This window comes from Melanerpes formicivorus, unplaced genomic scaffold (assembly GCF_026170545.1).
Source record: "Melanerpes formicivorus ecotype bairdi unplaced genomic scaffold, bMelFor1.0.p_v2 SCAF_13, whole genome shotgun sequence".
Classification (NCBI taxonomy): domain Eukaryota; kingdom Metazoa; phylum Chordata; class Aves; order Piciformes; family Picidae; genus Melanerpes; species Melanerpes formicivorus.
The window spans coordinates 3,094,914-3,120,696 of NW_027142365.1; the positions used below are offsets into that span (position 1 = coordinate 3,094,914).

Below are 25,783 nucleotides of genomic sequence, written 5' to 3' on the forward strand. Positions count from 1 at the left end.
GCCAAGCCTTCCACATTCCCAGTCTGCTGAGGGGCTGGAAGCTGGGGAGACCCACCAGCCCTGCTTTGAGTCCATTTCTTCACCAGGAGCTCAGGTATAGACTCATAAATACAGCAAGGAGAAGGGCTGGGGTGAAAAAGGAGCGGGTACGTGTCGCCATGGGGCTGCCTTTTGATCAAGTGGAAGAATTGCGTCTCTACCAGCAAACTCTCCTCCAGGACGGCCTCAAAGACATGTTGGACCACAATAAGTTTCTGGACTGTGTCTTAAAAGTGAAGGGGAAGGAGTTTCCCTGCCACCGGCTGGTGCTGGCAGCTTGCAGCCCTTATTTTCGAGCCATGTTCCTCTCAGACATGGAGGAGAGCAAGAAGAGGGAGATCAGCCTGGAAGACGTCGACCCGGACGTCATGGGCAAGATCCTGCATTACATCTACACCTCCGAGCTGGAGATCACGGAGCAGAACGTGCAGGACATCTTCTCCGTGGCCAACATGTTCCAGATCCCCTCCATCTTCACCGTCTGCGTCTCCTTCCTGCAGAAGAGGCTCTGCCTCAGCAACTGCTTGGCCATCTTCAGGCTGGGCTTGATGCTGGACTGTGCCCGGCTGGCCGTGGCCGCTCGGGACTTCATCTGCGACCGCTTCCCGCTGGTCTCTCGCGACCAGGAGTTCTACCAGCTCTCCCCCGATGAGCTCATCGCCGTCATCTCCAGCGACTCCCTCAACATCGAGAAGGAGGAGACCGTCTTCGAGGTGGTGATGAAGTGGGTGGAGAGCAAGGACCGCGAGAGCCGGCAGAAGGCCCTGCCCGTCGTCTTCGAGAGCATCCGCTTCCGCCTCATGCCCGGCGACTACCTCAGGGACCACGTGGAGAAGCACGCGCTGGTCAAGGCCAGCCCAGAGCTGCTCAAGAAGCTGCAGATGGTGAAGGACGCCCAGAAAGGCAAATTCACAGTGGTGAAGAAGAGGAAAGTGAAGAAAAGCGATGAAAAGCAAGAGAAAGCCAATGTGGTCAATGGAGCGGCAGACGAGAAAGAAGAGGCCGAGGAGGACGCCCTCCCCGGGATCCTGAACGACACAATGCGCTTCGGGATGTTCCTCCAGGACCTTATCTTCATGGTGAGCGACAGTGGAGCGGTGGCCTACGACCCCACTGCCAACGAGTGCTACTTTGCCTCCCTGTCTGCTCAGATCCCAAAGAACCACGTCAGCCTGGTGACCAAAGAGAATCAGATCTTCATTGTTGGAGGACTTTACTACAATGAGGACAGCAAAGAGGATCCCATGAGTTCCTACTTCCTGCAGGTACTTGCTTCATCTTTCTTTGGGGGTTTTTGACCACTTTGGAGCATCACCAGGCTTTAGGTCCCCTGTGATGCCAATAATATTCCATTGCTGTGGGATGCTAAAGTCCAAGTTGTTAGTGAAGGTGAAACATCTGAGTTGCTTTACTGCAGAATCTTCTCCCCATATTATTTTTCTAAGCAGATCCCACTGAAAGGGGGGTTCTGGTGGCTGAGAAAGGAGGCTTGAAGGAGCAGGCATTAGGAATAAGCCTTCTTGATCCAAATAATGAATAGAGAATCATTTTGAAGGTTAGTGGCATCAGGTCTAGGTTCTGCTTTGCATCCTTTATGGCCTGTGGTTACAAACCCCCAGCAAAACCCAAGGGTGACTCTGCCAGGAAGAGCAGCAGCTACAGCCACAGAGCAAGCACCCCAAGGATGACACAGGGTATGTCCCTGCCCTGTTTCTAGTGCTCCTCTCATGCTAGCTCCTGCTCATGCTCTCTGCTCTGGCCATTTCCACCTGTTAGGCAGGGGGTAAATGTGCTGTGATGTTCTTTGGGATCCTCCACAAGAAAAGTGATTGCTTTAGCTCAGCAGCAAGCAGAGCTGTGAGCAGACCAAGCTGTGTGCCTGCAACCTGAGCCCCAGCCTGGGCTGTGACCCAAGAGCACTTGCTCTGCAGACAGCCAACCCTTAGAGGAATTCAGTAAATCCTCTGCTCTTTCCCCATTCCCAGAAATCCTTTTGTTCTTCTCCCATGGCTCACATCTCTTCTAGGAAGAAACAATAACTTGTCCATGCAGAAAGGATGAAGCAAGGGTAGATCCCAAGGTGAGACATACCTGAGCCATCAGGAAATGGGGCCAGACTCTTCTCAGTGGTCCCCAGTGACAGGACAAGAGGTAACAGGCATAAACTTAAACATAGGAAGTTCCATCTCAATGTGAGAAGGAGCTTCTCTGAGGGAGGGAGAGCACTGGAGCAGGCTGCCCAGAGAAGTGGTGGAGTCTCTGTCTCTGGAGACTTTTGAGGCCCACCTGGATGTGTTCCTGTGTGATCTGCTTTAGGTGATCCTGCTCTGGCAGGGTGGTTGGACTTGATGATCTTCAGAGGTCCCTTCCAACCTCTGTCTACCATTCTGTGATTGTGTTGTATGGGTAGGGTTGTATGTCTGCATCATGGCCCTTGTATGTGGACCATGCTTGTCCTCACCTGGGCAGGGTCAGGCTTTGGAGGCTGTGCAGCCCACGTGAAGTCTGTGAAACTAGAAGTCAGCAGAAAGAAAATGCAGCCCTAGAAAGGAGGAAGGAGGGTGAAGGCAGTAAGAGTTCCAAGGGACATGCTCTTGGACATATAGCCCTTCACAATGGACAGCAGCAGATGTGACCAGCTCCATCACTTACCTGAGCAGAGCAGGTAGAAAGGTTGCTTTATATTCAGCCAAAACTTGTGTCTGGAGATCAGTGCTCCACCAGTCAAGCTGCTGGCCAGGCAGAGTAATTCCTTGAGCAGCAGTGAAGGTCCACAATGTCCTGGGCTGTTTCAGCATGACTGCAGCAAGCAGATCAAGGGAAGTGATTATTTTTTTCCCTCTGATCATACACTTGTGAGTCCACATCTTGATGCTGTGTCCAGTCTGGAGGTCTACATCATAAAGCAGACATTGAAGTACTGGCATGAGTCTAGCAGAGGTCACCAAGAGGGTCAGGGATGCAGAACAGGAAGTACAAGAGGAGACTGAGCTGAGTGTGATCAGTCTAGAGAAGGAGAAGGGGAGATGTCATTGGTGTCTGCAGCTCTCTAATGGGAGGGGGTCACAGATGAGGTGTCCAAACTGTTCCTGGATTTGCACCAAAATGGGACAAAAGGAAATGGCAGCAAGGGAAATTTCAGTTAGCTGTGAGAACTTCCCAACAGAAGTGGTGGAGTACTGGGGTAGGGATCCAGTGAGGTCACAAAATATCCATCCTTGGAGACATTTAACATCTGGCTGCACAAAGCCCTAGCAACCTGCTCTAACTCCAAAGCTGCACTTGCTTGAGCATGAGGGCTGGATGAAAGACCTTTGAAGGTCCTCTCAGCCTAAATGAGTCTGTGATTCCAAGCTACCAGCAGCCAGATTTCTACATTCAGCTCCCAGTTTGCCATTGACTCAGTAGCAAACACCTTGGGCATCATGTGGTTACTTTTAGTTCCTTCCCCACAAGAAGGGGACACTGCTTGCTGGACTGGAAGGTGCCTTCAGTTTGCAGATGTGAGCTGATTGCTGTTGGTGCCACTACATAGCTCAAGGTTTCTGTATGAGGAGAAGAGTCTTTGAGGCTTTTGTCAGCTGAACCTTCACAGAGATGTAGAGAGGCAGCTGCATGATGGATGCTCAGATCATGCTGTCAGTGCAGCAGCACCTTACACCTTCTGTCTTAACGGCTTGGTGGGCATGGTGGTGTTGGACTTGATCTTAGAGGGTTTTTCCAACCATAATGATGCTATAATCCTATGACTCAGCTTCTGGCCTCCCTGATTTCACATTCCTCCTGCTGAAGCCAGCAGAGTTAGGTCAGTGGTGGTTCAGACTGAAGGGCAGGCACCAGAAGATAAACATGCTGATGAATCCCAGAGGCCTTGCCAGTTTTGTCAGGAACAAAAGGATTCCATTGACATTTCAGATGGAAAAGGGTGTCCTTAATTTGTCACTTCCAAGATTTATGACTTGAAAACAATGCTGAACCCATCAAGAAGCAGGAACTATCCTGATGACTGAGCTGCAGGGCTTGCACTATAAATACCATATATGTGGACCACAGCATCCAAAGAGACAGTAGCCACAGGCACCCAGCTGAGGCCAAGTCTTTGGAGGCAACCCAGCAAGCTGAAGCTCTTTGGCCTCAGCCCATAGCAAAGAGTCACAAAGCATATGTGACCTATAGATGTGACTTGAATTTGCACTAAGATGTCCAGTCCTGCACCAGATGGTAAAGAATGGGCACAAACTGAAAGGGCCTGTTGAGGTGACCATGCTGCACGCGGGAAGGGATTTTGCCCTCAGCCTCCGGACCCTGCCTTTTGCTGAGCAACTGTGCTGGGTGAGCAGACACTAATGGCCATGTGTTCCCTTTCAGTACGACCATCTGGACTCAGACTGGCTGGGGATGCCCCCCCTGCCCTCCCCTCGCTGCCTCTTTGGCCTGGGAGAGGCAGAAAACTCCATTTTCGTGGTCGGAGGGAAAGAGCTGAAAGAGGGTGAGAAGACCTTGGACTCGGTCCTGTGCTACGACCGGCTGTAAGTGTTGGGGTGGGGTGGGAGGTGGTGCACAGGAGAAGGGGAAGCAGCTGCTGTGCAAAATGATTCCAGCTCTCCAGGGTCTGAAAGGTTTTGGAGCTGGGGCTCGAACTCTGCAGCTAGATGTGGGACTACTGGGGCTGTCTCAAGCTGTCTGACCCTGGGGCTCTGATCTGTCTCTCACCAGCTGCTGCATTCATTGTAATTGAGCCTCCTGGAGATGGAAGTCATGATGGGGATATTATGTTATCAGGGAGTGAGCTTAGTGATGCTCATGTGAGACCTCTGCAGAGGAGCAAGGGGAGTTTCTCTTTCTGCTCTTGCCTGCTGGTTGGAAGTTCAGTAGCCTTTACCATGATCTCACCAGGAGTGGCTTATGAACGGGAAAGCTGGGTTGGAAACATTCAGATGCAGTACTGAATGGCCCATCAATCATGACACCAAGCTTAATGTCTGATTATTTTTGGACCATAAGTTCTGTCTCCTGTTTGGTCATAAGCTTTATCAAAAGGCACCACCCTGCTCTGCTCACAGGAGGCAAAACCATCCCAGTCCTGCTGCCCTCTGTCCCAGAGGGGCAGAGCAGTAGGTGTTAACCAGCCCTTTGCTTGGTCTATTTTTAGACATGAGTGCCTCAAGGATTTGAAACCAGTTTAGTCCCCACAGAATGGGGGATTTATCTGCCCCTGCAGACTCTGGGAAAGGATGTGGCTGTCTCCACTAAGTGCTCAGGGGGGTGATTTGCATGCTGATTTGAAGCTGGTAGAGAGGTCATCAGCACCACTTCTATTTCTAGCACCAGGTAGGGTGAGATTTTATCTGTGACAAACCTGGAGAAAGCAAACTGCTGGTCTGTGGGATCAAATATTTGCCCAGAGTGGCTGGGCAATTAGAACACACTCCATTCTGAGGCAAGGTCTGGGGGCTACACACAATCATAGCACTGGTTTTGGTTGGAAGAAACCTTTCAGATCACCAAGTCCAACCACTCACCCAGTGCTGCCAAGTCTACCATTAAACCACCACTACAGCCTACATGTAGTGAGTCTCAGCTCCATGGACATGATCTGACACCACTTGAGAAACTGGGCAGCCCTATTTGGGTGCCAGTTTCAGGTTTCCAAAGCTCCATCCCCTGCTCAGCTACCCCAGATCCAGCTCAGAAGCTTCAACACAGCACTGCTGAAGGTGGCCATAGCCACCCTTGTGGGTTCTTGCTTGGTGTTGGCCAGCCAAAGCAAGTGGAAGGCAATGGGCAAAACCTGATCTGTTCTCAGGATCTTACACCTCAAGATCTCCCTGATTTTCATGGGTTTTTTCTGTCATGCAGATCTCTCTGTCTCATTTGTGTTCAGCTGTAAGCAAAATGAGATCCTGGGAGCAGTGGGGGTGGGGTGTCTCCACAAAGCCCAGGAGCAGGGAGAGGTGCAGTGGAGAGTGGCACAAACATTCTGCATAGTTCATTTCCCCTTTTTTTCCCCAGGATCACAGAATTTACTGGCTGAGCCTTATCTTGTTGAGAGCCTCCTGGGTTTGATATGGAGTCAGGCTCTGTGCTCACCTCTAGGTCTGGAAAGTGCCTCACCCAGGATGATACAAACCCCTTTTGCTTCCTGTCTTTCTGATCCAGGTCCTTCAAGTGGGGTGAAGCTGATCCCCTTCCCTATGCAGTCTATGGCCACGCAGTGGTATCACACAAGGACCTTGTCTATGTCATTGGTGGCAAAGGAAATGACAAGTAAGTGAAAATGCAAGAGAGATTCAGGGAGCTGGCCACCAAACAAGTGGGAGTGCAGAGCATGAGTTTGTTCTTCCCCAACCTCGATGCTATGGGTTAAGGAGGGTTGGATGGAGCATGAGATGTTGATCCTTCCCTCTCAGCTCACTTCTGTGACTGGAACCCTCTCTAAGACCTTTGAAGTCCTATAGGGACATCAGGAAAATGACATTGTCCTTGTAGCAGGGGGAATGAAAGATCCCATTTTGCTCACAGTAAGCAAATATTGCCCAGAATGGGAATGGCACTGAAGAACAGGAAACCACTTCATATTGAGGGTCTCCTGCCTTGGACTTGTGGAGCTGCATGGTCCTAGGAGCTAAATCCCGATGGGGGATGTGTAACAGGAGTGAAAAACCTCAATGCTGACCCCCACCTGCTGCCCTGCAGGAGGCAGGCTCAGGAGAAAAAGGCTCTCTTGGGGAGCATGGCAGCAATTGCTTTGCAAGGCAGAAGTGTGACTGTTTGCAGAGCAAACATGCCATAATCCAGCAAAGACAGCTCCTGCTCCAAAAGGATTCAGTCTGGAAGGTGTGAGCAAGCATACATTGCTGTCCTGGGGAACAGGGACATGACTGATGGTATTTCATAGAATCATAGGATGCTTTGGGCAGGAAGGGACCCTTGAAGGTCATCTAGTCCAACGCCCCTGCAGTCTGCAGGGACTTCTGCAACTAAAGCAGGTTGCTCAGAGTCCCACCCAAACTGACCTGGAATGGTTCTGGGGATGGAGCTTCTATCACCTCTCTGGGCAACCTGGGCCAGGGGCTCAACACCCTTTGCTAAGAATTCCTTCCTTACCTCTAGTCTTCCCTCTTTTAGCTCAAACCCACCACCCCTTGTCCTGTTGCACCATCAGGTTGGATCAGGAGCACTGATGGCTGTGTGAGGTCCTGAGAGACCTTTAGCTATGTGGACCCACATCCAGCTGTGTGAGCACAATGTCAAGGTTCAGGACTCCTGTCCAAAGTGGGCACAGCAGGAGAGGATATGTTAAGCTCACCAATGATGTCTGGGACCCTGTTCTGGAGCCCCTGTTACAAGAAGGATCTGGAGGTGCTGGAGCATGACCAGAGAAGGGCCACAAAGATGATCAGAGGGCTGGAGCTGCTCTGCTATGGAGACAGGCTGAGAGTTGTGGCTGTTCAGTCTGGAGAAGAGAAGGCTCTGAGGGGATCTAGTTGTGGCCTTCCAGGATCTGCAAGGGGCTACAAGAAAGCTGGGGAGGGGCTTTTGAGGATGTCAAGGAATGATAAGACTAGGGGGAATGGAAAAAAATAGAAGTGGGTAGCTTCAGCTTGGATGTTAGGAAGAAGTTGTTCCCCATGAGGGTGGTGAGAGCCTGGCACAGGTTGCCCAGGGAGGTGGTGGAAGCCTCATGCCTGGAGGTGTTTGCAGCCAGGCTGGATATGGCTGTGAGCAACCTGCTGTAGTGTGAGGTGTCCCTGCCCATGACAGGGGGGTTGGAACTGGCTGAGCCTTGAGGTCCCTTCCAGCCCTGACAACTCTGATTCCAAGATGTGGAGGAGCAAAATCCTTCCTAGACACCACGCAGTCCTCCCAGCAGCCATCCCTAGTGCAAAGCTGTCCCTTGGCAGGTGACTGAGGTTCCTTTTCTCTCTTGTTGTCCTCCAGGAAGTGTCTGAAGAGCATGTGTGTCTACAACCCAGCCAAGTTTGAGTGGAAGGAGCTGGCTCCCATGAAAGCTGCCCGCTCCTTGTTCGGAGCCACAGTGCACAAGGACAAGATCTACGTCGCCGCTGGGGTCACTGACTCTGGCTTGACCAACACAGTGGAAGTCTATGACATTGCCACCAACAAGTATGTCCCCAGGCACACCTCTGGGGGTTAGAGACACAAAGAGCAGCTGCAGGCTGGAAGCAGCTTCCAACCATTCTGGAGTTTGCTTGCAACCCCTGCCAGTTCCCCAGTTCCTCCCAGTCTGTATTCCTCAGACAGTTGGCCATCACCAGTGCCGCTGCAGCTGGGCTGTGGATCATCTACAGGCTCACCTTCAAGGTGGTTTCACCAGCTGGTGCAGTCCTTAGCTTCTCTGCAGGGCTGTAGCTTTATCTTGGCAGCTTCTACCAATGCCATGGACTCTGTCTTTGGGCTGGCCTTGCAGCTGCAGCCCCACCACTGGGACCTGGCAGTCTGTGCCAGGTGTGCTTCACAGCTCATCTACTCGATGCCAAATGAAGCTGAACTATGAGCACAGAATCAATATGGTTGGAAAAGACCTCAAAGATCATCAAGTCCAACCTGCCACCCAACACCTCATGACTACTAAACCATGGCACCAAGTGCCACGTCCAATCCCCTCTTTAACACCTCCAGGGACGGTGACTCCACCACCTCCCTGGGCAGCACATTCCAAAGGCTAACAACTCTCTCTGTGAAGAACTTTCTCCTCACTTCCAGCCTAAACTTGATGATGAGACAGAGCTAACAACAGCCACTGTATGGTCCCAGCCCAGGTAGACCTATGCAGGTTAAACTGTGGTGGGTTAGTTCAGTCCCTGATTTGAGACCAGCCTCAGCATGGGGATGCTCTAACACATCCTCTCTCTTGGTGTGGCAGGTGGGACAGCTTCACTGAGTTCCCTCAGGAGCGCAGCTCAGTCAGCCTGGTGAGCTTGGCTGGGGTGCTCTACCTGCTTGGAGGGTTTGCCACGGTGGAGACAGAGTCAGGAGAGCTGGTACCAACGGAGCTGAACGACGTCTGGAGGTGACAATCTTCCCTGGGGCTGTCCAAGGTGGTGTGGGAGGGATGCTGGAGAGAACAGACAGTTTGTGTCTTTCCTGCTGTCTTCAGCATGAGAGGGATGTTGTTAGCCCAGCAGAAGGCTGCAGGCTCAGTGCAGGGTCCCTGGGTGAGAAGTTTGCCCTCTGCTGTGCTGGAGGGCACATGAGGTGATTCGGTGATCTCTTCCAGCCTCATGTAGCAACCCTCCAGGGAAAGTCTGCTCCTTCAGCTTTGTTGCCTGGAGCTGATTCCAGACCTGCCCTTTGGCATGTAGAGACTTCTGTGCAGTGCATCCTCTCCCTGGGAAAATCAGAGTCTTCCCTGCCAGCAGAAAGCACCTTCCCAGGGCTTCCACTGCAGCATTAGCTGCTCCTGTCCTTCCCATCTGTGGCTCTAGAGCACCCTCAGCAGGCACCTGCTGGCCTTCACTGTGGACATTCAGACTTGGAGCCGTCAACCCATTTCCCAAAGGGATAATATGCCCTCCCCTGTGAGACCATGTGCTGGTATCCATGGTCCCTCTCTGTGCCCACATCCAGTGCCAGCCTAGTGCTGCAAACCAGACTGACAGTCACCACGCAGGTCCTGCAGATATCTTGTGGCCAAATAATATCCGTGGGACACCACACCATGAACCAGGGCTCCCACCACTATGGAGAACAAGTGAAACAAAGGAAAGGAGAGGCCTTCCTCACTGTTAACTGTCTGTCTGTCCCTCCCCAGGTATGATGAAGAGCAGCAGAAGTGGGAGGGGGTGCTCCGGGAGATCCAGTACGCCTCCGGAGCCACCTTCCTGCCCGTGCGCCTCAACGTCCTGCGCCTGACAAAGATGTAGCCAGGAGCGATTTAGGCTTTGTTCCATGGAGGTCTGGGGCAAGGAGGGATGGGGGAGGTGAGGCCATGCTTAGCAGAGCAGAGATGTGACATCTGGGTAGGACATTGCATCTATGATTGGTACCTTTCCCCTCAGTCAAATGGGAAAGGGGGAGGAATGGTTTTGAAGCCCTATGGGAACTTGAAGGTGTCCACAAGGTAACTAGAGATAGGATCTGGAGCCTGGAAGGAGCTGGGGGAGGCTGGAAAGCATTGAGCCATGAGTTGTTTTGGTCTCAGCAGAGAGGACAAAAAGGTCATACACTTGTTCTGCTTCTTTCTCCATGTTTCTCCCCAGCTGCTCAACCACTGTTGAACCTCCCCAGCCAACAGTGGAGGCACAAAGGGGGGTCCCAAGGGACTAAGCTGACATTCTGCAGGGAAGGGAGTTTAGAAAGTATTTTCTCACCTAAAGCAGCTGTGAGCATGGTGCCTGAGCCCACCTTGGAGAGGAAAAGGAAAGGTCAAAGTCAAGTGGTACAGGAGAGACCTGGGAGGCCTTTGATGAGTTCCTGAGTGATGAGGGCTGTTGGAATGGGACACTTAACATGTGAACACAGGCAGCAGAAACACTTTGGAAGTTGCAATGGAAAGAAAACAGACTCAGTTCTTTGCCTCCACCTTGACTCTGAGCTGAGGAGAGGTCAGGAGCTAAGGTCTGCAGAGAGGAAGAGTCATGCAAGTAGTAGAGTAAGAAAGGGGGGGAAGAGATGGGCAGGGGGAGGCCATGTGTGCTCATCTCCAGCCTGTTGGGCTTCTCATCTTCAATCACAGATCACAATGTCCTCACTTATGGTTGGCCAAGTGCTGTTTTTCAGGGAAAGGTTTTATATTTATGGCAGTTCTCCTATTTTTAACGTTCTGATGGGGTTTTTTTTCTAAGAGTCTCTCCTAGTTTGCTAAGTACATGGAGACCTCAGACGTGTTTGGCTCAAAGAGAGCTTCCTACCGAGGACAAATGTGTAACTTTTCTTCTCCTTTTTTAAGTTATCCATAATGCTGTTTTGATAGAAACACAACCGTGCTGGCAGCAGGACAAAGACCTGAGAGAGCAAAAATCTCCTGATGCCCACACCAGCTGACCAGTGGTTTATGTAAAAATAAATTGTTAGCCTCTTTCAAATGCAATCCCCTCTGTCTGCATGTTGGGAAGAGCTGCAACCAAACCTCTGCAGGCAACAAACCCAAGGACCAAGCAAAAGCTGCAAGGGACACATGCAGCAAACCAGCCCTGTGGAGAGCCCCAGCAGAGCCCCAGCTTTTCACAGGATCATAGAATGGGTAGGGGTAGGAAGGGACCTCAAAAGTCGTGGTCTCTTCTCCCAGACAACCAGCACCACAACAAGAGGACACAGTCTCAAGCTGCACCAGGGGAGGAGGTTTAGGCTGGATGTTAGGATGAAATTCTTCATAGAGAGGGTGATTGGTCATTGGGATGTTCTGTGCAGGGAAGTGGTGGAGTCACCATCACTGGAGTTGTTTAAGAAGAGACTGGATGGGCTGCTTGGTGCCATGGCTTAGTTGATCAGATGGTGTTGGATGATGGGTTGGACTCGATGATCTCAAAGGTCTCTTCCAACCTGGTCTGGTCTATTCTATTCTATTCTATTCTATTCTATTCTATTCTATTCTATTCTATTCTATTCTATTCTATTCTATTCTTCTAGTCCATGCCCCCTGCAGTCAGCAGGGACAGCTACAGCTAAAGCAGGCTGCTCAGAGCCCCAAACAATCTGGCCTGCAATGGGTCTAGAAATGTGGCTTCTACCACCTCCCTGGGCAACCTGGGCCAGTGTCTCACCCACCCTCAGCATAAAAAACTTCTTCTCTCTAGTCTAAATCTCCCCTTTTTTAGTTTGAACTCATCACCCCTTGTCCTGTCACAACAGGCCCTGCTAAAACATTTATCCCCTTTGAGTACTAAAAGGCCAACAGAAGGTCTCCCTGCAGCCTTCTCTTTTCCAGGCTGAACAGCACCAAATCTCTCAGCCTGTCCTCACAAGCAGAGGGGTTCCAATCCCTGCATCATTTTTGTGATCCTTTTATTAGAATAGAATAGAATAGAATAGAATAGAATAGACCAGACCAGACCAGACCAGACCAGGGTGGAAAAGACCTTCAAGATCATCGTGTCCAACCTATCAACCAATCCAACCCACCCAATCAACTAAACCATGGCACCAATTCTCCTTACTTTCCCCTATTTGGGAGCTGAAACTTTAGCACTCACACCCCTCCAGCTATTCTCCACACACTAGGAGAGGACTAGAAGCTTACCTAAGACTCGAAGGAAGTTGGCTGCCTACGTGATCTCATTATACCATGACCAGAGGTGACAATCAATAACAAAAGAAACCAATCACCAACCTTGCACAGTGCTATCCTCCAAGTGGCATGAAAATTACACTATCCAAAACACCACAATCTCTCTGGCTCAAAATGCACTCCTGGAGGAAACTAAAGCACATTTGGAAGGAAAAGACAACTCAGCCTGAGTAAAGGGACTGGAGTCTTGTCCTGGTTTCATTATAAGGATTTAAAAAGTTGCAGGATAATCTCCTTGGGGGCCAATCACATCAGAAGAGCAATGAAACATTTTTTCACCAGAAAAATAAATCCAAGGTGACTTGCTGTCACAAAATAACAGCTTAAAAAAAAGAAACAGGAGAGGAAAAAATAAAAAGAGGCAAGAACAACCTTTGAAACAATCAAATGTGTGAAAAGATGAGCTGCAAAAAAACATAATCACCTTCTAGCCTCCAGAAATTCCTCTGGGTGATTGCCAAGCTGAATGATGATGATGATGATGATTCCACCAAATGCAGGAGAGCTTGGGGCAGACAAGGGAAAAGGAGGAACAAAAACTACTCCATGCACAGAATAACCTGCCTAGGGCTGGGCATCACACCTTGGCTTCAGCTTCTCTAGATGGGTGCAGGAGCTGTCAGCCATTGGGATGTGCTGCCCAGGGAGGTGGTGGAGTCACCATCCCTGGAGGTGTTCAAGAGGGGATTGGATGTGGCACTTGGTGGCATGGTTTAGTAGTCATGAGGTGTTGGGTGACAGGTTGGACTTGATGATCTCTGAGGTCTTTTCCAACCTTATTGATTCTATGATTCTGTGATGGAAAGCCCACTTGGTCCTAAGGGAAGCTCAATCCCCAGCCAACTCCTTCCAACTTGCCTTGGTTCTCCTGGGAGATATCTGGACCCTTTGAAGTCAATGGGGAACATTGCTGAGCCTTAATGAGTCGGTGTGGTGAGGTTCCCTCAACAATGGCTTGAGCTGTGGTGATTAAAACTGGTCCCCATTCTCAGCTGCACACCACCCCACTGTCCATTGGGTCAATACACTTTAGAGGAGCTTAGCACTGCCACGTGGTTCACAGCCATCATAAAGCTGTAGGAGATGCCACTGCTGGCACAGGGCAAGAAACCAGAAAAGGAAAAATAGCTGTTGTACAAAGTGACTCAGAAGAGCTTGAAATATGCCATTGCTTGAGCCACAGGAGCCAAATCTCAGTGCATGCAAGCCAGTGCTGGCCCAAGGAAGGTGACAGAGCTGCTCTTCACCCAACAAAAAGCTGGCCTGGAGACACTTAGCAGCACCTCACCGAGAGGCTGCTTCACTCCAGAGACAATCACAGACAAGAAATGCCAGCATGAATACTGAGAGCCACCACTCTTCACTGCTGCCTGGTGTACTCCCAGCTCAGACACACACAGCTCCAGTGGCACAGGTCTCACCACTGCTAACTTAGAGAATACAGAATTAACCAGGTTGGGAAAGACCTTGGAGATTGTCAAGTCCAACCTATCACCCAACACCATCTAATCAACTCAACCATGGCACCAAGCATCCAGTCTCTTCCTGAACACCTCCAGGGATGGTGACTCCACCACCTCCCTGGGCAGCACATTCCAATGGCCAATCTCTCTTTCTGGGAAGAACTTCTTCCCAACATCCAGCCTAAACCTCCCCTGGTGCAGCTTGAGACTGTGTCCTTCTCCAGGCAATGCCAGCAGCAAAGGAGGAGATGCATCCCAAGGGTGAGGGGAAATCATCTCCTCTTCCATTAGCTTTCCAGCATCAGTGCTGATGATAGCTGGTGAGGTTCCCACAGCTCCATTTTAGATCAATAAAGGCAGTAGGTGCTTTTGGATGGGCTCCTTGGTTTCTCCACTGTCTCTAGGGGGGCTCAGAGAGCCCCAGCTCATAGCTCACACAAACCTCCTGGAGTCAGCAGGACCCAGGAGCTCAGCTCTCACCCTGCCCTGACAACCCCCAGGGCTGTAAGCATTGAGCCTCTTCCTTGAAGCCTTGAAGAGCTATTTTTCTGTTGGCCCCACAACAGCCTATCTGTCTCACACAGATGCACACACCTCCCACCAACCTGCATGCAAAGTCTACACACGTGAGGCAACACCAGCAGTCAGCATGCCATGGGAAGTCTATCCTGCTGGCCACTGACTCCTCAATCAATTGCCTGTAAAGAGCCTTTAACAACAACAACCACCAACCCCCCAATAAAACCAACAACCCAGGAAAGAAACACACCACTAAACCTCCAGATCAAAACCAACAAAGCAAACTTCAGGTAACAAAGAAAGTGGTGGAGCTTCAGGTTTTCTTTTACAAAAGACAAATCGTTTATTGATTCAGTCCTTCCATTTGCAACCTCTTTGGTAACAGTCATAACACTTCCAGACTGGGAGAAGGCAGTGGGAAGGCCCAGTTCTGACCTCTCACCACTTTCAGAGCTCAGCAACCCCTGACGTGCCTTGGTGAGAGGCCAAAAGCAGGTTTCGAAGCCTTGCCAAGGGGGCCTGGCCTTAAAGGACAACCTAAACCAGCCTACCGTGACTTGTCTTGCTTGTGGGTGGCCCAAAGAGCAGCTCCAGCACCCCCAGGCAGAAGACAGCTTAGGATGAGGCCACACACTGGGGCCTTGGTGTCCTGGAGCTGTGAGCTGTGCCCTGGAAGGCTGCTCGGATGCACCTCGTGGGACCTCCTGTGGCCATCAACAAAGCAAGGCTTGCCTGTACCTGTGTGGTAGGCAACAGAGTCAGCCCCATGCTGATGGATTAAGCCAACCATCTCAGCTTCCCCCTCATCACACCATCCCAAAGAGAGTAACTGCTGTACTTGGAGTTAAAGATAAACATATATTGATTACACATGGTCATTAAAAAAACAAAGGGAGAAAAAAAAAGCAATAATAATAATAATAATAATAATACATTTCCTAGATCATTACTTGATGCTCCTGAAAAGCATCCAAGCTTCCCCCTCCCCTCCCCACCTTCCCTCATCTATACAGAATAAAGTGCTTCGTTTAGTTTGTTCACACTTAGCAGAGCCACCGATAACACTCTTGGCGTCTTGGGGCAACCGATACTCAACGCCAGGAAGTCCTAACAGAGCCAAACACCAGGCGTGAGGAACCAGTTTGGAGGCAAGTGCTTGGGGTGTCATCCCTTTCCTTCGAGTTCCATGCTACTGAGGTTGGTCTAATTCCTCCTTTATTTTCCTTTGTCTTCCCCCCACCCCCTCTCTTTTTGAACTCTCCTTTTCTTCCTCTGTTAAGTTCGACCCAGCTCCTGTCGCGGCTCTGCGTCACCAGGCAGGGCTGCGCGTGGGGAAGCCCTCTCCGTCCGTGTGAACAAAGGCTGTCTGTCCGTCTGTCCTTCCCTCGACTTCAGGCAAACCAAGAGTTCCATCAGTGGAGTTGTCTAGCAGCGGATGCTCGTCTCTATTGCACTGTCACAGCCGTTCCCACCCACTGGCTGTCCATCCGTCCGTCGTCACCTTCCCACCGTGCTGGGGTTATGGCTGTGGTCCAAAGGGCCAGCTGTGCCTCACGGGACACGATGAGGCTTAACTGGTCTGTGCTACCAGGCTCCTGGGATAGAGAAACCAAAGAAATGACCCTCCCCACGTGATTCCCTCCCTCCCCAGAGTTCAGATGATGAAGGGGGGAGGACAAAAAGTAAAACTGAAAGGCGGGCAGGTCTGGGGTTAGGTGCAGAGGTGTCAGCTGAACGCTGCGCTGTGGCATGTTCATGAACTGGGTGATGGAATCAAGCCCCTCTCCAACCCTTGCCGGCTGCTGAAGAAGGGATGTGAGAGATTAAGGTGCAAGAGTTTAAAAAACAAAACAAAGCAAAACCCAAACCATAAAAAGCTTAAAATCAATGGACTTGACCCCCCCACACACACTCCTGTCTCGTCTAACCCAACAAGTGCCAACCAGGATGGATAGAGGACAAGACACTGTGGGAGCGACTTGTTTGAGCTCTTAGGACATGAACGAAAACCAGACATGAAGAGACACACTGGGGCCAATAAGGGTGTGGACAAAAGGGCTCAGAAGCCATGTAGGACTCCTAGGAACTGCCCAAGGCCTTGGAGAAGGGAGGGAGCAGCAGGGATCTGGTTCTCCAAAGTGCTGTGTGCATGGTCACATCGCGACATCTCCAAGTGGCTCTACGAGCAGGCTCTCAAAGGGCATCAGACGTGGCTGGGATCAGTTACTGGGCTTTCCACTGGGCTTCTCGCCTCAGCAAGGTCCTCTCATCTCACAGTGACATCCAAGTGGGACAGGGAGAGGAGGAACTATGACAGGTTAAGGACATGTCACCCCCAGTTGAATGGTTCAAGGGAGCAGATGTTGGGATGGGTGTTTACTTGAGGGGAAGCAGCCTACCAGCCAGGCAGGCTGATGGGCTCCATCACAGATTATCACACTGGCAAGGTGATCCCTCCTCGGGGTGCAGGGCTCTCATCTCAAGGCTGCATGAGGGGAAAGAAGCTCAAAGGAGCCCAAGGGGACTGGAATTGGGAGGCAGTGGAGGAGACTACATGGACCACTCTGCTGAGGCCCTCCAACACCTCCAGGGTGGTGCTTCTCTAAAGCAATCATCTTCTAGTCTGGGTCATGGTCCCTTCAGAAAGCCAATGGCAGTGAGCTCATTGTCTCTGACTGCAGTGCTGGGGATCCACAGGATCCCAGCCAGCATGGGGATGAAAAGCAATGTGTTGCTCCAACAAGTTAATGGGAGCAGAATTCCGGAGATGTGAGGCACAGGGGCCACTACTCAGTAGGGAAGGCCACCAGTTACCTAACTCATCACCTCAAAGAGTGCTCAGAAGAGCAGATTCTCCCCCTCCTTATTCTTTCAGACCAATGTTACTGAACATCCCTGGTCAGTGAAGCCCCTGAGCATGTGGCTGAATCCTCCTGTCTCTACAGGGACAACCTCAACCCTGCCCAAGTCCTTTGATGACTCCATCCAGGAGACAAAGCATTGAGACTTCTCGCAGAGCCAGATGTGGCTCACTGTCCCCAGCACCCTGCTATCACCTACAACAAGGTGCAAATGAGAAAGGGCTCCTGAAGTCCATTCACTATCCTCTCTTCCTTCCTGTCTATCAACAGCCCTGCTCACTACCTCCATGACCTGACTCACATCTGCACACATCCACAGTAGCCTGGGGAGCAAAGCATCAGCTGCAGCGCACCCCACCTCTTGGCCTGCACATCTCTGCCCATGCTGGATGCTCTGCAGCCTCTGCAACACTCCCTGACACCAAAGGGGACACTTCTTCAGGTAGGGAGACCACACAGCTGTGATCAGGCCAATGCATGATGCTCCAGGGCAGAGTACAGGAGACAGAAACCCAACTTGGACCCCAGCATCCAACAAAGGGGTAAAAAGCAAAGCCTTGCTCTTCTCCTCCACCAGCATGAAGCCAGGCTGAATGAGTGAAACCAAAGACCAGCTCTTCAACACACACACTGTGACCAGAGAAGTGCTAATCAACATCACAGGACATCTCCAAACCAACCACAGCCTTCACTGGTCCTTTCTGGCCCCCTCAAGCCAGGGCAAGGCAACAGCTGCCAACCCCACGGGGAGAGGTGAAGCTTGGGAGAGCGATGTGGGCAGCAAGTTGGGAGGATGGGACACTGTCATCATGCTGAAGGTGGTCTTGCTTTAGCTCTGAACCTTGCAGTGGGACCCAAGTGGGAGGTCACCCACCAGCCAGGGGGTTGTTTGAATTGTTAAGGCACTATTCTGGGCTGAATCCGCCAAGAAACAGCGGCATCCTGCTCCTCTGCCCCAAGCCACCCTCCCACCAGTCCTGAGGCCATCTGAACCCTCCCAGGGACACCTCACCAACTCCAGAACATCCCCAGGAGCACAGCTCCTGCTGGGATCAGTGGAAAGGGCACAACAGAGCCCAGCTCCCTTAGGATACCCCAAAAATGAACCAGCAGCAAGCTGCTGATGCCCCGAGATGGAACATTGGCGTTTGTGCTTTCACCTATCAAGGAGGAAAACCTCTTGTGGGGAAGGAAGACGCAGCGAGGGCTGCTAAGGAGAGCGGGCTGACAGCTTTCCAACAGGGACATCTGCTTGCTTGCCATGGGGCCACCGGGGCCAGCAGGGTGGTGCCCACCTCTCAACCTCTTGGCTGCAGAGGCTGAATTGAAAGACCAGCTTTACAGTACAGGGATTCAAGCACCACGAGCTCGATTTCAGCTGAGGGTAAGTATTGAAGCACCGGCGGGCACACGACACGGGCCAGCTCCACCACGGCTGGCGTGGCATCCTGCTCCTCCAAGCCCCACCACCATCCCAGCATGAAGATGAAGCCAGTGCGTGGGAAGATGGAACGGAGAGCGACGCCTTTGACCTACACCCTTACAGATGGGACGGTGGCTCCCCTCCACAACACCCATGTGCCTCACAGCAGGGGCTTCCTCCTGCTCCCCCCACTCTGTGGAGAATGATGGGTGAGAAAAAGGGGGGGGAAAAGTAAAACAAACCCAAAACAACCCCAAAATGAGGAGGAGGTGGGGTAAAGAGCAAGCGAAGCCTCGGCTCCCCCGCGGGGAGAGCAGTCCGTGCGGGCGTGTGGCTGGGGGTCCCTAGTTGTTGTTTGAATTTATCCTCCCCGCTGGGAACAGGGGAGGGGGCGGCGGTAGGTGAGGAGGAGGAGGGAGGGTCTGTGGCAGGGGATGAAGCAGCGGCAGGGGCAGCGGGGAGGCGCCGGGCGCGGGGGGCAGCGGGGCCGGGCTGGCGGCGGGCTGGGAGGCGGCGGTGTCCAGAGCCAAGGGGTTGCTGACGCGGAAGCACTTCTCCTTGTGGGCCTTGAGCATGTTGGAGAAGCGGAAGCGCTGGCCGCAGACGTCGCAGGGGTAGGGCTTCTCCCCCGTGTGGGTCCGGCGGTGCCGCTTCATGTTGGGGCGGCTGGTGAAGCTCTTCCCGCAGATCTCGCAGATGTAGGGCTTCTCTCCTGGGGGCCACACAAACAGACCGCGTCAGGGCCAGCCAAGCTCGTCCCGTCCGACTCCCCCCGCCGCCAGCAGGGACGGCTATGACTAGATCGGGTTGCTCGCAGCCCAGAATCAATCACAGAATCAGCCAGGTTGGAAAAGACCTCCAAGATCATCAAGTCCAACAGATCACCTAACCAACCAACTAGACCGTGGCACCAAGTGCCTCATCCAGCCTCTTGTTAAACACCTCCAGGGATGCCAACCTCACCACCTCCCTGGGCAGCCCATTCCAATGGGCAAGCTCTCTTTCTGTGAAGAACTTCCTAAGACCAAGACTAAACTTCCCCCTGCACAGCTTGAGACTGTGTCCTCTTCTGTTGCTGGGTGCCTGGGAAAAGAAACTCACCCCCACCTGGCTACAACCTCCCTTCAGGCAGTTGTAGATGGCCCCCTCAGGTTTGATCTTGAATGTCCCTAGGGATGGGGCCTCCACCACCTCTCTGGGCAACCTGTTCCAAGTGTTTCACCACCCTCATAGTGAAGAGCTTCAGCATGATGTCCAACCTAAATCTATCCTGCTCCAGTTTTAAACCATTGTCCTATCACTATCTTCCTATCACTACAAGCCCTTCTAAACAATCCTTCCTCAGCCTTCCTGTAGGCCCCTTTCAGATACTGAAATTATGTTATGTAGTTTCCCCAGACCCTTCTCTTCTCCAGGCTGAACAACCCTCTCAGCCTGTCCTCACAGGAGATGTGCTCCAGCCCTCTGATCATCTTCATGGCCCTCCTCTGGATCCGCTCCAGCATGTCCATGTCCCTTCTGCATTGAGGGCCCTAGACACAGCATTCCAGATGAGGTTTCACTGGGGCACAGCAGTGTGGCAGAATCACCTCCCTTGATCTGCTGGTCAAGCCTCTTTAGATGCAGCCCAGGACACAAATTTGCCTTCTGGGCTGCAAGTGCCCATTGTTGGTTCATGTCCAGCTTCTCATCCACCAGTACCCCCAAGTCCTTTTCTGCAGGGCTGTTCTCAATCTCATCATCCCCCAGTCTGCATTGATAATGGGGATTGTCCCAACCCAGGTGCAGGACCTTGCACTTTGCCTTATTGTACCTCATGAGGTTTACCTGAGCCCACTCCTCCAGCCTGTCTAGGTCCCTCTGGACGGTATCCCACCCATCTGGACAGGGGAAGATGGATGAGAAGCTAGTGACTGGACTGTCCCCCCACAAAATCCCATCCTGCCATCCACCCAAAGATGTTACCCCTATCTCATTGCTCTTTCCCCAGGGCTCCCTGCCTGCAGGGACTGGGAGCTCTCACCTGTGTGTGTCTTCATGTGCTCATCGAAGTACTGCTTCATGTTGAAGTCCTTGCCACACCACTGGCACATGAACTGCTTGTGGCCGATGTGAATGCTCATGTGGGAGCGCAGCTGGTACTTGTACTGGAAGCGCTCGTTGCAGTTCTGAGGGGGTAAGAGGGGCACCAGACAGTGATGAGCACTGAAAACACCTCCCACGTTCCCCCAAAATCACCAGCAAGCTGGAGCAGTGCAGAAATCACTCTTTCCCCCCACCCCCCCAAAAAAACCCACCTAAATAAATGGCTCTTCAGGACATACTCAGTCAGGCTCACAGGCAGGTTGGGCTTGGGGTGGGATGCAAAGTCCACGGACTGGAGGGACAGATCCTGGTAATGGATCACAGCATCCCAGGATGTTAGGGGTTGGAAGGGACCTCTGAAGATCACGGAGTCCAACCCCCCTGCTAGAGCAGGACCATAGAATCCAGCACAGGTCACACAGGAACACATCCAGGTGGGTCTTGAAAGTCTCCAGACTTTCATCATAAGGTCGGTGAGACCTTCAAACCAGGAGGGGATACAAAGCCTGTGGGGCTATCCCTACTACCACACTGACACAAAGTGTTGGGGAAGCCCCAAGAAGTGGAAGATGTTTCCCCCAGTCAGTGTTTCTGTCCTCACTTGAGAGGATGTGGGGTGGGAGGACCTTACCTCGCATTTGAAAGGCTTTTCCCCAGAGTGCTGGAGGGAATGGACCTTGAGGGACATGCTGCGCTTGAAGGACTTCCCGCAGGTCTCGCAGGTGAAGGGCATGTCCTTGGTGTGAGCTGAGATGGAGAGAGGCAGGGTCAGGCACCCTCCTCACACCTCATGAATTCATCTCCCCAGGTCCCATCTGCTGCTCCAGCAGACCCAGCACCCTCTCAGGCAGAGGCCCAGCAGCAATGTTTCAGGTGCCTGCGAAACCTCTCTTTTCTTGGATCACTCTTGGTGCCTTCAAGCCCCAGGGACCCAACTGCCGTTGACATGTTCAATTTACTTTTGAAAGCCCAGCACTGATGTGGTCTTGTCCTCTTGTACAAGGGAAGGGATGGTTACACTTCAAACTCTCCCTTGATCACTTCTGGGGTCCTTTCTTTTCTGGTTAAATGAAATACATGAGATTCCCCCAGCACCACGTCTGGTTGCTCTACCCCCAGCAGACATACCTTCAGCATTGAATAGCAGCCCAGATTTCAAGGCCACAGGCACTGACATGAGAAACCTTACCCAAGAGTAAGCCCAGCCTTAAATTCCCAAGAGGACAGTGACAAAAAGCCACCTTTCCTTGCCCACATGATGGATGAACACCCCTAAGGAGATCTCTCCGTGGCACTGGTGCCTCCCACACTCACCAACCATGTGTTTGCGCACGTGGGCCATGGTGTAGAACTTCTTCTCGCAGATCTCACAGGAGAACTTCTTCTCAGCATAGCCATGGACGATCTTGTTGTGCTCATGGAGGGACCAGAGCTTCTTGAACCCCTTCCCACATGTCACACACTGCAAGGAGAGAGAGGATGGGTAGGGGAGCAGAGGAACCTGCCCAGGTGCCACAAGCATTTTTGTTTTGCCAGGCTACCAGCTGGAACAGCACCATGAATCCTACAGCTCAGACAGCTAAAGTCCTAACGACCACCAAGTCTGCTACAGGCCTTCTCACTCCAAAACCTCCAGAAGTCAATTTTCTATCCATTGGATGAAGAAGGGACAATGATTTTGCAAGGCAGGACAGGGCAGCTCCATCAAAAGATGTGTTAGGACTGGCACAAAGAGCAGCTCAGGCACCAAGGCCCTTTTCCCAGCTGGACATTTTACTCTTATACACCACAAAGCCATTACATAAAACTAACCCCAACCCTCTGTGCATTAGAAGGCAGAGGAGAACAGAGGAACAAGGAGAAGCCCAAGCCAAGGCAACATGACTTCAGTCATCAGCAGGTATGATGGATGCTTTACCACCAAATGAGTTTTCCAAACATGTCCAAACAGACCAAAGTGGCCCCAAAGCCATCAGCACAAGCAGAAGGTGATGTGCAAAGTCATGTTCAGTCTTCCTCTGAAAATTCCCAGGAAACCTCCAACTTTGCCATGAGCTCTGTTGCAAGCATGAGAGATCAGCGTGGTGCTTGAGGAAGCACAGGACAGCAAGGTTCACGCAGGAAACCACTGTTGGGAGCACAGGGACAGTGGCCCTTACTTGGCCAAGGACCCTGCCAGGAGCCAACAGTCCTTCTTTCTTCCAAGGGTCAATTCTTTCCCCTTCAGCTCTCCATGACTCATCTTCCTCAGGGACAAAACCATCCCTTCTCCTCACAGATGCAGTCAGAAAATAATTCATGCCTTGGAGACATCTCACAACAGCACAGCTGAGCAGTACCAGCAAGCCCAGGGAGGGATTCCTCCAGCCTCTCCTCCTGCCCAGAAGAACAGATGCTTGTTGATGGGCTTCAACCAAATATTGCACCACAAAAGGCAGAGATACCATGAAAATATACCATTAGGCCACACAGTCACACTACCCCTCCACAGTTTTAGGTGCTTGAGAGACAAAAATAGGGTCCCAGAGGCACTCCCAACACTCATCTTCTTCACCTTGCCATGCTTGAACATCATCATGAGTGGACTTCTGAGTTGTACTGCTCCCAAACACAGATTTCTACAGATTCAGGACCAGAGCCTGGTATCAAAGACACATCAATGTCCATTCTCTCCACTTGAAAAAGGCTGCAGAGGTGTGGAATCTTCAAGGTAGAGTGAAAGCAGCAGGTGTAGGAAAGCCCCTGGGCTGGAACCAAGCACCCTGGAGGGTTGGGCTTGTGTCCTGGGTTCCTACAAAAAACCATCACTTTGCAAATGTGCAAGGAACATCCAAATGAGATGGGGGGGGGGGGGGAATGAGAAGATAAATCCTTGCAGGCTAAGATGAAAAGCATGCTGAAGCTGGCCACAAAAGAGTTTGAGAAACAACCTGATAAAGCAAAGGATGAGTCATTTTGCAGGTGCAGGAGGCAAGCTGTCCATTATGGTACCCATGAAGATGGGAAACCATCACAGGAGGGAGATGAAGCCCAACATCTAAAGCATTATGGATGAAATTTAGGGACAAAACAGCAACTGAAAGCAGCAGACCCTCCAAGAATCTGCTTAAACAAGAAGAAACAAAGACTGTCCATTGTAGACACAAGGAAGTCCCTTTTCCATGCAGCTATAAGCCCATGGTTTGTTGGTAGAGTTATTTGATGTCACCAGAGCAAGGTGAGTGAAACCTGGTACAATTCAGAAAGGTCAAGTGAGGGGCAAGGATCCATGTTTTCAGCAGACCAAGGGCACCACATGGGCAGTTGTGCTTCACCCCATTCAGAAATGACCCAGAAAAGTGGGGGGAAATACAAGCAATGAGGTCAGAGTCCCATGTCCTCCATCAGGAAGTAGACGAGGCCCAAGAAACACTCTGGGAAAACCCAGTTCTAATTGCACAGGCTTTGTGACAGGCTCCAAAACAGCCACCACCAAGCAGGGATTTGATGAGCTGCACTCATCCATCCTGGGAAAAAGCATCCACCAAAAGGCAAGGTGAGGGCTGTGAATTTGTCAGGAAGCTGCACCACAGGGTCAGTGTAGGCAGCGACTCCTTTGCTTGCTGGAGATGAGGCTGCTCCTGCCTCCATATTCCCTGCACTTCCTAATGCTGAGGTCTGCTTCATTCCCCATTTGATTTGGGGTGCCATGGGTGAAGGGCTCCACTCACACTTGAGTTCTGTTATCTCCATCTAGGAGAGCTGCAAGAGCATTTAAATTTGGTTTCTGGTGGGAAGGATGATGGCTGAAGCTCTCCAGAAGATGGTATTTAATTAGTAGCATCAGCATCCTGCAAACAGCTCACTGGGGATTAGGAGATGGGTTGGAGGGATCTGCAGGAACACACATTTGCTGCTCTGATGGGATGCCTGCCTACCCATCTGCATCCTGGGCTCATCTCCTGCAGTGTGGGCAGCAGGTGGAGGGAGGGGATTTTGCCCCTCTGCTCTGCTGAGACCCCACCTGCAGCATTAGGCCCAGCTCTGGAGTCCTCAGCACAGGAGAGACATGGACCTGTCGGTGCAGGGCCAGAGGGCTGGAAAACCTCTGCTGTGAGGCCAGGCTGAGGGAGAAGAGAAAGCCCTGGGGAGACCTCCTGGTAGCCTTTGAGTACCTTAAAGATTGCCCAGTGAGGTGGTACATGCCCCATCCCTGGAACCATTCCAGGTCAGGTTGGATGAGGGTCTGAGCAACCTGCTCCAGGTGAAGATGTCCCTGCTGACTGCAGGGGAAGGGATGGACTAGATGACCTTTAAAGTCCCTTCCAACCCAAACCTCTCTCTGATTCCATCCCCCCAAACTGCACCGATTTCATAGAATCATAGAATTAACCAGGTTGGAAAAGACCTCAAAGATCATCAAGCCCAACCTGTCACCCAACACCTCATGACTACTAAACCATGGCACCAAGTGCCACATCCAACCCCCTCTTGAACACCTCCAGGGACGGTGACTCCACCACCTCCCTGGGCAGCACATTCCAATGGCTGACAACTCTCTCTGGGAAGAACTTTCTCCTCACCTCCAGCCTAAACTTCCCCTGGCGCAGCTTGAGACTGTGTCCTCTTGTTCTGGCGCTGGTTGCCTGGGAGAAGAGGCCAACCCCCACCTGGCTACAACCTCCCTTCAGGGAGCTGGAGAGACTGATTTAATGGACTCAAGTCTCCAAACACCAGATCTCATCAGCGTTAGGTGAAGGGCACCAAGCCTGAAGCACACATGCATGTCAACTGCTCACAGAAATATGCTCATCCAGCAGCTGAGGAGCACAAAGGGCAGATTAAAACCCTTTTAACTGCTGTCAGCAAATCTCTGAATTAAGCTAAATTGGTTTCAGCCTGGGTGGGGACGGCTGGAGCGTGCCTCCACCAGGGGCTCACAATCTTTTATCCAGATTAACTGAATAAACTCAAAAGAAAAATTGCTCCTCACAAATCACTCCACGTTTCCACCTGGCCAGCCAAGGGGAAGCCACAAGCCCTGGGCACAAATTCTCCATCCCTATGTCACCAGGGGACCCTCCTGAGCCTGCATACAAGGCATTGGAGAAGTAAGGCTCTCTCCCATTTGCCAGGTGCCCACCACATCACCACTACTATTATT

At 51.7% G+C, this 25,783-nt stretch overlaps 2 protein-coding genes across 2 annotated transcripts in view; one reads left to right on the top strand and one right to left on the bottom strand.

The window, feature by feature from the left end:
• KLHL40 (kelch like family member 40) lies at positions 1–11,087 on the top strand. Its single transcript, XM_068145886.1, has 6 exons — positions 1–1,304; positions 4,408–4,568; positions 6,199–6,306; positions 7,981–8,166; positions 8,927–9,073; positions 9,815–11,087. Exons 1-6 carry the CDS (start codon positions 159–161, stop codon positions 9,924–9,926), a joined length of 1,860 nt encoding a protein of 619 aa, XP_068001987.1. The 5' UTR covers positions 1–158; the 3' UTR covers positions 9,927–11,087.
• A 3,502-nt stretch (positions 11,088–14,589) lies between these two features.
• The window catches only part of ZBTB47 (zinc finger and BTB domain containing 47), a 28,430-nt gene continuing 17,236 nt past the window's right edge, over positions 14,590–25,783 (bottom strand). Inside the window, exons 3-6 of the mRNA XM_068145885.1 lie at positions 21,955–22,102; positions 21,272–21,387; positions 20,579–20,723; positions 14,590–19,267 (exon numbers count right to left, since the gene is read on the bottom strand). Of these exons, the coding sequence (XP_068001986.1) occupies positions 18,900–19,267; positions 20,579–20,723; positions 21,272–21,387; positions 21,955–22,102 (777 nt within the window). The 3' untranslated portion in view covers positions 14,590–18,899. The remainder of the gene's footprint in view (positions 19,268–20,578; positions 20,724–21,271; positions 21,388–21,954; positions 22,103–25,783) is intronic.

Bases quoted from the DNA above. Each gene is read 5' to 3' on its own strand.
- KLHL40 (XM_068145886.1), top strand. From the start codon at position 159: ATGGGGCTGCCTTTTGATCAAGTGGAAGAATTGCGTCTCTACCAGCAA. The intron at 1,305-4,407 runs GTACTTGCTTCA...GTTCCCTTTCAG, and splicing joins TGAGTTCCTACTTCCTGCAG to TACGACCATCTGGACTCAGA. The intron at 9,074-9,814 runs GTGACAATCTTC...GTCCCTCCCCAG, and splicing joins GAGCTGAACGACGTCTGGAG to GTATGATGAAGAGCAGCAGA.